This window comes from Oncorhynchus mykiss, chromosome 2 (genome assembly GCF_013265735.2).
Source record: "Oncorhynchus mykiss isolate Arlee chromosome 2, USDA_OmykA_1.1, whole genome shotgun sequence".
Taxonomy (NCBI): Eukaryota; Metazoa; Chordata; class Actinopteri; order Salmoniformes; family Salmonidae; genus Oncorhynchus; species Oncorhynchus mykiss.
The window spans coordinates 9,548,061-9,562,500 of NC_048566.1; the positions used below are offsets into that span (position 1 = coordinate 9,548,061).

Here is a 14,440-nt window from a genome sequence, read left to right on the forward strand (position 1 = left end):
GTTGCTGTGTCACAATGCAAATTCGGAATGAAAGCACCTGGGATATTTAGTATTAGAGTGAACCATGAACCCATAATGATCATATGAACATGACAAGAGATACATTATTAATTGTCTAACAGTTGATTTCGTAGAGACCAGAAGCCTGTAGGCTATACACGGTATGGTAATTACGGGGTGAACAATAGTTACAATTCTTCAAAGAAATGATATGTCATCATAAAATTGCAGGAGAATGTGCAACGCATTGCAAAGCTGGAAAGAATCTCCATTCAAAACCGTGAGAAAGTGCTGAATAAAATGTAACGCGTTGCATGTAAGCAGGTGCGATGTAAGCCTAGTTTCAACTGATACAGAAAGACTTGAAATAAAACAAACATTTCCATTCTTATCTCCAAAGAACATGGTGGTGAGCTCCTTAAAAATAAAATGAGATGTGGAGACGAGAAGCCGCCTATATAAATCATTCTATCCCAATGTTGCTCCCCAGAGATTTCTGATGGATTAAATTAAGCACTTCCATTTCCATCTCCCACCTGATCGCAGCGCCGTATAAATCCCAACAGCTGATCAACTGTCTCCAGACACCAAGCACAGAACACAGAGAGAGGCTGCAGCAACAGTGAGAAAGAGATAGAGAGAGAGCTAGAGAGAGAGAGAGAGAGAGAGAGAGAGAGAGAGAGAGAGAGAGAGAGAGAGAGAGAGAGAGAGAGAGAAGTGGAGCGGTGATGGTCCATCAACTGACATTATTATTTTTCAGCCAAATGTAAATAGGCTACCAATCAGAGTTGTAAATAATTGGAAAGCAATAAATAACGCTGACAAGTGCTACCCATTTTTTTGTTGCACTCTTACAGTACAGCAGCTTTTCTCGTGTTTTTTGCATTTATCCTCTATTGGCACGCGGGAGAAAGAGGCGCACTCTGCAGGGTGCTTTCAGCTCGCTCCTCCGTCGTACGCGAGCCTCTGAGAGGGAGCTATCCAGTGCTGAAGTTGCATTTCTTCCCTTCGCAAGACACGGCGTTGCAGGTAGAACAGAGAAACCTAAGCACTACGGGTTGGCTGGGGGTTTGTTTGACTGACTGGGTGTCTGATACTCTACGCAGCCAGGCATCCAAAGCTCAGCCTTAAATATCCAGCTCTACATTGGCGTTGCATGAGGACAGTAACCCTGCCCTGGACGGTTGTTGTTTCGGTGCAACACCAGAAACATGCCAAGGTCTTTCCTGGTTAAAAAGGTGAAGCTTGATGATTTTTCATCCAGTGATTTTGAGAGTTCTTATGGACGATCCAGGACCGACGTCAGTCTACGGATTCACGATAAAGGTAAATATAAACATTATTTATAATTCGGAATGTTGATTATGTTATATATATAAATAGCTTATTATACATGGTGTCTTTTTTGCCACGTTTGCACGTTTTTGTGCTGCATTCATGACTCAATCTGATTCCATTGTTATATTAGTTTTGACAAACACACCTACCTATACATTTGTAGGCTAATTCTACCCTGTATGTTTTTGAAACAAACCAATTGAATGTGGAAATAGCCTATCACACCTAGCCTACTCGGAACATGGGGAGGAATGATGCTTGTGTTGCTGACGCAAAACTTCTCCACAACCCACAAGTGTGCATCATATATCTGCACTTAGGTACCAGCATGTACACAAGAGATTGCATTGCACCTATATTACCCGTTATGCCTTGGAACACGGGTGTATAGCCCTATTATTTAGACATTATGTCAGTCAGAAGGCTGAATCATATTTCATGATGATGTGTAAACTAGCCTATCCATCGCTTCAGATCGGCTGTATAATGTTGCCTCATCATCTCAGTAGGTTATGTTGTTAAATTATGTTTATTCTCACTGTGTGTAATTGGCAACTATAGGTTAACGTATAAAAAGGTCGTGCTTCCAGATAAATAAAAACCTTTTAGACTCGCCTAAAGCTTAATAAACTGCATAGGACGCATAGGCTTTGGTGACAACGTGCTGTAGCGGATTTCAAGTGGAGAAGTGCTGCCTGTAGCTTGTTGTATCTATTAAGCAGATTGTTCCCACTTGAAGAATCCCCGCGCGACAATGAGTAATTGAATTAACATCTTGTTATTTTTCACACCAGGGTACATTAGTGACTACATCAGCCCGTCTGTCTACGATGGAGAAAGCGACGGTGCCATTAAAGTTCCCTCTCCGGAGCCACTCTACGATGGAATCCACAGCGTCTACGGCGCCCCAGACTCAGACCAGCCTGACAGTCCGCAGTCGGACGTCACCTCCGGATACATCAATGGGGACACCGCGGTGAGTGATTGCTACACGGTGGACGCGTTTTACATCACGGACGGAAGGTCACGGAGGAAAGTAATCAGCAGCCCCAGCAGCAGGAGCATACAGCGTCACACATGCAACGAATGTGGGAAAACCTACGCCACGTCTTCCAACCTGAGTAGGCATAAGCAGACCCACCGGAGCCTGGACAGCAAGATGGCCAAGAAGTGCGCAACCTGTGGGAAAGTGTACGTGTCCATGCCAGCAATGGCCATGCACCTGCTCACCCATGACCTCAAGCACAAGTGTGACATCTGTGGCAAAGCTTTCAGCAGACCTTGGCTACTGCAGGGCCACATGAGGTCACACACGGGTGAGAAGCCCTTTGGGTGCGCACACTGCGGAAAAGCGTTCGCCGACCGCTCCAACCTGCGCGCGCATATGCAGACTCACTCCGCTTTCAAGCATTTCAAATGCAAACGGTGCGACAAGACCTTCGCTCTCAAGTCCTACCTGAATAAGCACTACGAGTCCGCGTGCTTCAAAGGCGCGTTCTCGCCCTTGAGTCCTGATCTCGATGACTCTCCATGACGTCCACATTAAAAGTGCAGACAAAAACATTATATTTTTGGTTGACTAATTCTGCCAAACCTTTCCTAAAATCCACCTCAACTTCCAGTGGAACCACAATAATAGCACAATTTTTCTGTATTCTCCTTGAAATCCACCCGAAGGAATTACTGATGATCTTCGCATGCACTTAAAAATCCTCTTCCTCCTCCAGTCACGTGGATAGAATATACCTTCCACCGCGCGTAAATATGAAATCATATATTTTGAAATGTGACGAAGATGACAATACTGGATTGCTCCAAACAAAAGTCGAACATTTTAATGTTGGATAATAATGTACTGCTGCAACTGACCATACTCTCCGTTGAGGTAAATGCCATTTATGTTTGTATTAATTAATTAATCTATTTATTTATGTATTTATTTATTTATCTATTTATACATTAGGCTATTTATATGTATTTGTTTATATAGTATGTCTGACATATTGGTCTGTTTTTATCTGATACCACTACCTATTATTTGCACTTTAATGTGTGAATTTGCCAACCTCTCATGAACAGGCCAAAGCGTTGTCACTTATTCTTCGTTTACTACCATTTTAAATTATTGCATGCAAAAATGAAATCTATGCCAGTATCACAAAGCTTATGATTTTTTTCTTCTTCTCCAAAATCTAGATAGTATCTGTTGGCAATATTTCTGTTGAAGCCACATGACGAATTATAAAGCAATAATCACTTAATGCATGGTATTTTTGAAAATGATTATGAACTATTACCTACTGTATAGCAGTTTTTAAAATCAGGTATGTTTTACTCCAGTACGCATCTATAGTCATACAAAAAATACAACATCAGGGAAATGCCAATGTAGTGTTAGTGAAACAACAAGAAAACGACCACATCCTCTTTTCCTCTAGCGCCATGCATTGCCTGCCTCTTATTTCAACAGTAGTGTTAGGACCGTAGGCTTGTAGTACTTCAGCTCCCAGCATCTCAGAACATGTCTCCAAATCTACAGGGCACCCATTAAGGTCATACAAAGGTCAAACACCTTCTGGGTCCCCAATGGCACCCTATATTCTATATAGAGCCCTATGGGCCATGGCCAAATCTAGTGCACTATATAGGGAATAGGGTGTTATTTTGGGATGAAAAACACTGGAACCCACTATTGACTTAAGGTGGGCAAACTTTGCACTGCATCCACACTCAGCTTGATGGACAAGATGCCTTTCTTGAACCTCATTGGTGTGCCACAGATTTGTCTATAACAAAGCACTTCATTTACACCTTAAAAAGTAGCACAATGAACCTAGAGATTCAGGTAGAAAAAACAAGAACTCGTATTAGCTTGACCTCTGTTTTGTATTTCCAATAAAGAATGAATTAATAATAATTTATTGCAAGAGGCTTTGTAAATAATCCTTTGGAGTAATCATTTTTACAGCTGTAAAGAATTAAACAAACCTTATTTCAGGAGATATCTGGAGGGAGGATAATGTCCTTTCCAGTCAGCATTCAAATGATGTAAGCACAAGACACAACAAGGCATTGTCACTTCATAATAAAGAATAATATTAACAAAATCTCTTGTCTGTCTGTTAGTAACTTGTTTTTATTTGTTTGTATCAAATTTCACAATGTATACTATATCACCTTATTAGCCTAAAGTGTATCTTCAAGCATTTGAATCAAAAGTTGAAAGATAATCCTCAGAGTAAAGCATGTCTTCACCATCCTATAGGAAACAGTGCTGTACATGACCTTGTGTTTTAACCATCATCCTTACTACTGTACTGCTCAGAGAGAAAGGGAGAAAGAGAGAGAGGGGGGGATAGAGAGGGGGGGGGGAGAGGAGGGGGAAGAGAGAGAAATTGGGGAGCGAGAGAGAGAGGGGAGGGAGAGAGAGATGGGGAGAAAGAGAGAGTGAGAGAGAAAGAGAGGGAGCAAAAGAGAGTGAGTGAGTGTGAGAGAGAGAGAGAGAGAGAGAGAGAGAGAGACAGAGAGAGAGAGAGAGAGAGAGAGAGCACTACTTGGGTGGCTGCAGCTACTGTAGCATAAATCAGATGAGGCCATGTAGCCCTTTGAGGGGGCTAAAATACATTTAATTCCTCATAGATAACCCTTATCACTCGATAGCTCTCTTGACTGCATTTAGAATCAGGTCTATGACCTCAAAATGGATAGACAATTTCCTGGGAAGTCAAATTACAATTTTGGCTGTGAACTTGCTGACACTTACTGAATGAGGGACAAGATAACACACATTTCTGACATTCTGGTTCAAGGTACTCTGTAATCAGATGTGTGGACATGATTGGTTAACTTGACGGCTACCAATAATGTCAATGCACAATACATTTAAAAATGCCATTAGAAGTGCTGCTTTGACTTGAAAATGTAAGCCACTTATTGACAGACATTATACACTTCACATTACGGAGGCAGTCAATGACCTCAGAAATACGAAAACATTGTGTGTCTCTGTCGTGACCATGGTGATCTGTGCAGGCGGCGGGATAGCTGTTGAATTGCTATATTCAGGTGGAGTGAAACTCTTAGTAGACAGGTGGGGAGAAAGGGAGCCTGCCTGATCATATGTGTTTTTTGATTGATGCATGACATTGTAACTGGTCAACTTGTTATACGTCACTCTTCCTACTCCCCCCCCCCCCCCCCCCCCCCCTCCTCTCGATATGGTTGAGCTGCACTTAACTTGTTCATTTATTTGACCTCGTCCTGACCTTGTTCATCAACTCAATAAATCACATATTCCGGAACAAAAATCCCATGCAACTCCCAATGGGATTCATTCTGCTCTACGGAGGCTCAGGCCCCGATTTCATCAATTTATCAGGAATCATTATAATCTGTTTCATTAGATGGCCTACGCAGGTTTTTTATCAGGAATCATTATAATCTGCTTCATTAGATGGCCTACGCAGGTTTTTATCAGGAATCATTATAATCTGCTTCATGAGATGGCCTACGCAGGTTTTATCAGGAATCATTATAATCTGTTTCATTAGATGGCCTACGCAGGTTTTATCAGGAATCATTATAATCTGCTTCATGAGATGGCCTACACAGGTTTTTATCAGGAATCATTATAATCTGCTTCATTAGATGGCCCATGTAGACTGGGGTCTCAGGAGCTCCTGGGTTATTGTTCTATAGCAGGAGTATGGGTGCGACCTCAATGGCACCCTTTTTCCTATATAGGGCACTACATTTGACCACAGCCCATTTGTCCCTGGTCAAGAGTAGTGCACTATTAAGGGAATAGGGTGCCATTTGGAACGTATCCTATATCAGCACAATGCATTAGTCCACAGGAGACAGCTATAGTTGTACTGGGTTTCTCTCACACCTTGGTTGGTCTGTTGGCTTTCTACATCCCTCTACCGTCACTGCAGTTTAATGTCAGACTGCCACTCCCCTGGGCAGCACTTAGGCCCATGCAGGCAGACGGCTGAATAGTACAGTAGGCTTGTCTTTATGCTGACGGCCTTACAGAAAGACAGGGGGTCTGCTGAGTTCCATGTCCATCCCTTGTTTGCTGTTGATGGTGTGATTGATACTGACCACGAACAGAGAATTGTGTAACAGTACAGTTTTGTTTGACGGGATTCCAAAGGTAATCTACTAGTCCAGCCATGGCAACTGACAACAGCATCTCTGCCTGTTGATTTATCCTGCTATTTGTTGAATCTATCTGTTAGAGATCGACATCAACTGGTGTGACACTTGTACAACACACAAGTGGTTTTATAAAGCCTCCCCTATGTGCATGTCTCTCCACATACAAACCAGATTCCACTTGGCTAGGTAAAGGTATCCTGTAACAGTCTCTGTAGGCAGGCAGCATGCAGGAGTGCATCACAGCACCAGCTAGCTACAGGTTGTAGCAACAGACAGACAGACAGACGGGGAATAGTGCCCCCTCAGAATGCATTAGGGCTGATTGGTGAGGACGTGGTGAAAAGCGTTGCTTTCAGACATGGGTCTGCGTCCCAAATGGCACCCTATTCCCGACCTATATACAGAGTGCACTAAGCCCTATGGGCCCTGGTCACAAGTAGTGCACTATGTAGGGAACAGGGTGCCGTTTGGGGCACACACGGTGTGTTCATCGTCACTTGGCTGAGAGGGATACTGCTTTGCCACCTCATAGCTCTGACTAAGAGACCGTGGTGTGACAGAGAGCCCTTAAGCCTGTTCAGTTAACAAACAGTCCAGGATAGAAGGAACTGGTGACGCATGTTGCTGGCACAGAGGTCTTTTTCTGTAGACCAACACTAAGAGTGGGTGGGAGGAGGACAACAGTCAGTGCTTTCACTCAACAGAAGCTTGGAAGGAACGACCACAAACAACCAATAACTATGTATGCTTGCCAGAAAAACTAAACATCCACAACGAACGAGAAGATAATGAATGAAATAATTTATGAAGCTATCAATCATTTATAATAAGCTTTGAGTTTTGAGTTACTTTCTCAGCTGGGCTGACTCCTGCTTGTGCTGTAGCTAGGCAAATATTTTCAGGCGGAAGAATGTGTTTCAGGGGAGGTGGGGAAAGAGGAGGTGAGGGGGAGCTAGCTCTGACCCAGATTGGCTGACATGCAGCTGAGGCAGCTTCCACCGTACAGGCAGCAGGAGCACAGCACACCACAGTACATTTTTAATGGCAACCACTTGAACATTGGCACTTAAAGGACAGTGGAGCTTCTGTTGCCGAGTGTAGTTGAACCTCCACTGTTTAATTATGTGCTCTTGTCTGTTAAATGGTTAGCTCCTAATTGTATTATTTCTGGACTGCTATGTGTTGTTACTGGCGGTTTGTGAGGTTGGTGCTACTTGTCAGATAGTTTAGGTTCGTCATGATGTGTTACTGTTTCCTGCTGTTCACGCCTGTTGCTCTGATCTTGTGTTTGATACAGCCGACTGAAACTATTTCAAATCTGATGACCTCACAGAGCAGAACTCCAGTTTGTCCTGCATGTGATACGCAGAAGACCCCGGATTCTGATATATAAAGAGTTGTCCAGGAGCACCTCTTTCTCCTCCATAGCCGCTGCTAAGCGATACGTTGTTTATGAAGATGTCCAGTGAATGTGAAATGTGTTGACACCACAACACAGTCCAGACTTGGATACACATAATCCCAAATGCTAATCCATAAAAACGTGTGTTAAATTGGCTGTTCTGTTTTGCTTGTTTACAGCAGGTCATTTAATAGGGAACTGTATTGTTACATCACCAACATTAGGAGAATAAAGGTGCTTACATGGCATCCATTCTAAAACCTGGCCCAACTCTTTATATATAACTGTCTCTGGAGGTGCCTACTTCTAGACATGAAGGCTGGTTTAGGGTTTAGAGAGTGGCTGGTGCTTTTGTTTCGACCTCTCCTTCCCATTGGAGGAGAGGAATTAAAACATCATGCATATTCAGTGGGAATGAATGAGGAGGAGAATAGAGGCCCTCCACCTGCCTTTGATCTAAACGGCTGGGCATAATGCAGTGCAGATCTTTGGGTTGAAACCACTGGAGTTGAGTTGCGGCGGGAGGGTCGGCACAAGAGAAGGTCTAGTGACTGGGAGCTATTTCACCTCCATCCCACTGACTGCATTTCACTGAACCGACCGTCGTGTTGTCAGAATGTCAAGTGATCCCTGATCATGGGCTGCAACTACAGTCATAGCCTACAGTCATCGATACGTCCCAAATGGCACCCTATTCCCTACATAGGGCACTACTTCTGCTCTATATAGTGACTAGGGTGCCATTTGGGATGCAGATATGGCCTCCTCACTATGAAGAGATGTTCTCGTATTCAGTGACCATTTCAGCCACTCAGGCAGGTTATTGGGCACAGTATGCAGCCTGAGGCTTTACAAAATACCTTTTTGTTTTAGGAATTCAGACCCAAGGTAATTATATGAATTATGTCATGTGCCCGATGTTTCAGGGTAAACATGTGTTTAACAAGGTCAGTGTTGGTGACTGGGAACATCCTGAAAATCTATTCTGCAGTGATATGTCATTCAGTGTGATTCACTTCTCCACTTTGGAGTCAGCCATGGAATCACTGAGAAGTGAGCACAGTAGAAGATATCATTGGCCCTCTTTACAGGAACAGTGACATTCAAACCAATGTGTTGGTCTTTGAGCAGAAAAAGCCCTCATCCCAACAAGTGGTTGGATGTGAGATGAAGGACCTGCAGCGATGTCTTTCAGGTCTCCCATGGCTGCTTCTGAGTTACACTCCTGCATGGTTGAATAAGTACAATTTGGGCTGGTCATCCCTCAGGCTCTCGGTCAGGGATCATGACTATCTTCACATGGTATGGCCCAGCGGTGTGAACATGGTCTGGCCCAGCGGTGTGAACATGGTATGGCCCAGCGGTGTGAACATGGTATGGCCCAGCGGTGTGAACATGGTATGTCCCAGCGGTGTGAACATGGTATGGCCCAGCGGTGTGAACATGGTCTGGCCCAGCGGTGTGAACATGGTATGGCCCAGCGGTGTGAACATGGTATGTCCCAGCGGTGTGAACATGGTATGGCCCAGTGGTGTGAACATGGTATGTCCCAGCGGTGTGAACATGGTATGGCCCAGCGGTGTGAACATGGTAGGGTCCAATAGTGTGAACATGGTATGGCCCAGCGGTGTGAACATGGTAGGTCATGTCTGCTAAATTAATAACATGCAAATGTACTATCTCTCCATCTCATTCTCTCCAGGGCACATTTACACCCCCTTCCCTCCATTTCAAACTGCTCTACTGACAACCCTGTCCTCTCTCTGTAGACGACTGCTACTCTACTGGCAACCCTGTCCTCTCTCTGTAGAGGACTGCTACTCTACTGACAACCCTGTCCTCTCTCTGTAGAGGACTGCTACTCTACTGACAACCCTGTCCTCTCTCTGTAGACGACTGCTACTCTACTGACAACCCTGTCCTCTCTCTGTAGAGGACTGCTACTCTACTGACAACCCTGTCCTCTCTCTGTAGAGGACTGCTACTCTACTGACAACCCTGTCCTCTCTCTGTAGAGGACTGCTACTCTACTGACAACCCTGTCCTCTCTCTGTAGAGGACTGCTACTCTACTGACAACCCTGTCCTCTCTCTGTAGAGGACTGCTACTCTACTGACAACCCTGTCCTCTCTCTGTAGACGACTGCTACTCTACTGACAACCCTGTCCTCTCTCTGTAGACGACTGCTACTCTACTGACAACCCTGTCCTCTCTCCGTAGAGGACTGCTACTCTACTGACAACCCTGTCCTCTCTCCGTAGAGGACTGCTACTCTACTGACAACCCTGTCCTCTCTCCGTAGAGGACTGCTACTCTACTGACAACCCTGTCCTCTCTCTGTAGAGGACTGCTACTCTACTGACAACCCTGTCCTCTCTCTGTAGAGGACTGCTACTCTACTGACAACCCTGTCCTCTCTCTGTAGAGGACTGCTACTCTACTGACAACCCTGTCCTCTCTCTGTAGAGGACTGCTACTCTACTGACAACCCTGTCCTCTCTCTGTAGAGGACTGCTACTCTACTGACAACCCTGTCCTCTCTCTGTAGAGGACTGCTACTCTACTGACAACCCTGTCCTCTCTCTGTAGAGGACTGCTACTCTACTGACAACCCTGTCCTCTCTCTGTAGAGGACTGCTACTCTACTGACAACCCTGTCCTCTCTGTGTTCACTTTCTCAGATAGCTAAGCCCACACATTGTATGTTAGTGTAATAGATCATGTTTAGAAGTAGGCCGAGTGAACACACATCCAGTAACTTGCCGGTGCAGAGTACAAAAAGTCCTGAAAGTAATACACACATCCACACACTGTTGAATGCTCCCGCAGTTTTAATGTGCAACGCTTCAACCTGAACGTCTCCATTAGGCTCTTTAGAATAAATCATATCAGTTTGACCATGTTCCATCCTTCCAGGCAGCCCTGTACCACATCGGGTCAACATTACGTAAATCAGCCTTTATAAGGAGAGGGAGCCTCTTAATTCTGGGTAATGACATCCACTGTGCTTTCCACAATACACTGTGCTTTCCCTTAATATCCTCTCGGCTCCACTTTGGATTCTTTCACATCTGATAAGAGGTTGTTGGCAGAGCATAATGTGGGGACAGAGCTGTGGTAACCACTAACCAGCAGCAGCATCCCAGACAATGCTGAGAGCCACTGTGTGACTGGGCTCTCCTATCTGTGGTCTCTCTGCTGCAATCTGAATGGAATGTAATGCAGCACGGTATCATAGCAGGACCAGTCTGAATGTAATGCAGCACGGTATCATAGCAGGGCCAGTCTGAACGTAATGCAGCACGGTATCATAGCAGGACCAGTCTGAATGTAATGCAGCACGGTATCATAGAGGGCCAGTCTGAATGTAATGCAGCACGGTATCATAGAGGGCCAGTCTGAATGTAATGCAGCACGGTATCATAGCAGGACCAGTCTGAATGTAATGCAGCACGGTATCATAGCAGGGCCAGTCTGAATGTAATGCAGCACGGTATCATAGCAGGACCAGTCTGAATGTAATGCAGCACGGTATCATAGCAGGACCAGTCTGAATGTAATGCAGCACGGTATCATAGCAGGACCAGTCTGAATGTAATGCAGCACGGTATCATAGCAGGACCAGTCTGAATGTAATGCAGCACGGTATCATAGCAGGACCAGTCTGAATGTAATGCAGCACGGTATCATAGCAGGACCAGTCTGAATGTAATGCAGCACGGTATCATAGAGGGCCAGTCTGAATGTAATGCAGCACGGTATCATAGCAGGACCAGTCTGAATGTAAGGCAGCACGGTATCATAGCAGGACCAGTCTGAATGTAATGCAGCACGGTATCATAGCAGGACCAGTCTGAATGTAATGGAGCACGGTATCATAGCAGGACCAGTCTGAATGTAAGGCAGCACGGTATCATAGCAGGACCAGTCTGAATGTAATGCAGCACGGTATCATAGCAGGACCAGTCTGAATGTAATGCAGCACGGTATCATAGCAGGACCAGTCTGAATGTAATGCAGCACGGTATCATAGCAGGACCAGTCTGAATGTAATGCAGCACGGTATCATAGAGGGCCAGTCTGAATGTAATGCAGCACGGTATCATAGCAGGGCCAGTCTGAATGTAATGCAGCACGGTATCATAGCAGGACCAGTCTGAATGTAATGCAGCACGGTATCATAGAGGGCCAGTCTGAATGTAATGCAGCACGGTATCATAGCAGGACCAGTCTGAATGTAATGCAGCACGGTATCATAGCAGGGCCAGTCTGAATGTAATGCAGCACGGTATCATAGCAGGACCAGTCTGAATGTAATGCAGCACAGTATCATAGCAGGACCAGTCTGAATGTAATGCAGCACGGTATCATAGCAGGACCAGTCTGAATGTAATGCAGCACGGTATCATAGCAGGACCAGTCTGAATGTAATGCAGCACGGTATCATAGCAGGACCAGTCTGAATGTAATGCAGCACGGTATCATAGCAGGACCAGTCTGAATGTAATGCAGCACGGTATCATAGAGGGCCAGTCTGAATGTAATGCAGCACGGTATCATAGCAGGACCAGTCTGAATGTAATGCAGCACGGTATCATAGCAGGACCAGTCTGAAGTATCATAGCAGGGCCAGTCTGAATGTAATGCAGCACGGTATCATAGCAGGACCAGTCTGAATGTAATGCAGCACGGTATCATAGCAGGGCCAGTCTGAATGTAATGCAGCACGGTATCATAGCAGGACCAGTCTGAATGTAATGCAGCACAGTATCATAGCAGGACCAGTCTGAATGTAATGCAGCACGGTATCATAGCAGGACCAGTCTGAATGTAATGCAGCACAGTATCATAGCAGGACCAGTCTGAATGTAATGCAGCACGGTATCATAGCAGGACCAGTCTGAAGTATCATAGCAGGGCCAGTCTGAATGTAATGCAGCACGGTATCATAGCAGGACCAGTCTGAATGTAATGCAGCACGGTATCATAGCAGGGCCAGTCTGAATGTAATGCAGCACGGTATCATAGCAGGACCAGTCTGAATGTAATGGAGCACGGTATCATAGCAGGGCCAGTCTGAACGTAATGCAGCACGGTATCATAGCAGGGCCAGTCTGAATGTAATGCAGCACGGTATCATAGCAGGACCAGTCTGAAGTATCATAGCAGGGCCAGTCTGAATGTAAGGCAGCACAGTATCATAGCAGGGCCAGTCTGAATGTAAGGCAGCACGGTATCATAGCAGGACCAGTCTGAATGTAATGCAGCACAGTATCATAGAGGGCCAGTCTGAATGTAATGCAGCACGGTATCATAGCAGGAGCAGGCGAGGAGATGCAAGCTTACAGCCAGGTTGAATGAGATTGGAAATCGGCGCTCTCAAGTAACGCTCTGAGTGTTTGCCTTGTTTCAGAAGTCAGCACTCTTGTTCATGTTTTCAGCTCCAGTGACTCACTGGGCTGCGTCGAAGAGAGATCCGCTGCTGCTATTTCAGCACTTTCCACTGCAATCGATTCAGCCAGCCCTGAAGGGGAAATCAGGCCCATCATGTTCCTTACAGAGATGCACGCACAATCACACACAGATGGACGGACACACACACACACACACAAGCATGCACATAAATGCAGACACAGACATAAACAGACAGACTTGAGCTCACACACACACACACACACACACGCAAGTCTGTCAGCTGAGAGCTCAACCTGCTTGTCATTAATCTACTTCCTTTATATGCAAAAGTCCTTTTAATAACTCTACTACATGTTTATATTAGCTTTTTTTTTAAAAATATATATATATTTTTTACCTTTATTTAACAAGGCAAGTCAGTTAAGAACAAATTCTTATTTACAATGACGGCCTAGGAACAGCGGGTTAACTGCCTGTTCAGGGGCAGAACGACAGATTTGTACCTTGTCAGCTCAGGGGTTTGAACTTGCAACCTTCCGGTTACTAGTCCAAATGCTCTAACCACTTGGCTACCCTTACCTTAATTACCTCGACTAACCAGTGCCCCCACACATTGACTCTGTACCAGTACCCCCTGTATAAAGCCTCGCTATTGTTATTTTACTGCTGCTCTTTAATTATTTGTTACTTTATTTATTTCTTTTTTAGGTATTTTTCATAAAACTGCGTTCTTAGTTAATGGGCTTGTTAGTCAGCATTTCACTGTAAGGTCTACTACACCTGATGTATTCAGCATTTCACTGTAAGGTCTACTACACCTGATGTATTCAGCATTTCACTGTAAGGTCTACTACACCTGATGTATTCAGCATTTCACTGTAAGGTCTACTACACCTGATGTATTCAGCATTTCACTGTAAGGTCTACTACACCTGATGTATTCAGCATTTCACTGTAAGGTCTACTACACCTGATGTATTCAGCATTTCACTGTAAGGTCTACCTACACCTGATGTATTCAGCATTTCACTGTAAGGTCTACTACACCTGTTGTATTCAGCATTTCACTGTAAGGTCTACTACACCTGATGTATTCAGCATTTCACTGTAAGGTCTACTACA

The 14,440-nt window shown here is 44.8% G+C and overlaps 1 protein-coding gene across 1 annotated transcript; it reads left to right on the forward strand.

The window, feature by feature from the left end:
- Positions 1 to 641: 641 nt before the first annotated feature.
- LOC110506885 (transcriptional repressor scratch 1-like) lies at positions 642 to 3,584 on the forward strand. The gene is made up of 2 exons (XM_021586764.2): positions 642 to 1,326; positions 2,133 to 3,584. The coding sequence occupies exons 1-2, from the start codon at positions 1,212 to 1,214 to the stop codon at positions 2,870 to 2,872; spliced, it is 855 nt and encodes a 284-aa protein (XP_021442439.1). The 5' UTR covers positions 642 to 1,211; the 3' UTR covers positions 2,873 to 3,584.
- The last annotated feature ends 10,856 nt before the right edge of the window (positions 3,585 to 14,440 follow it).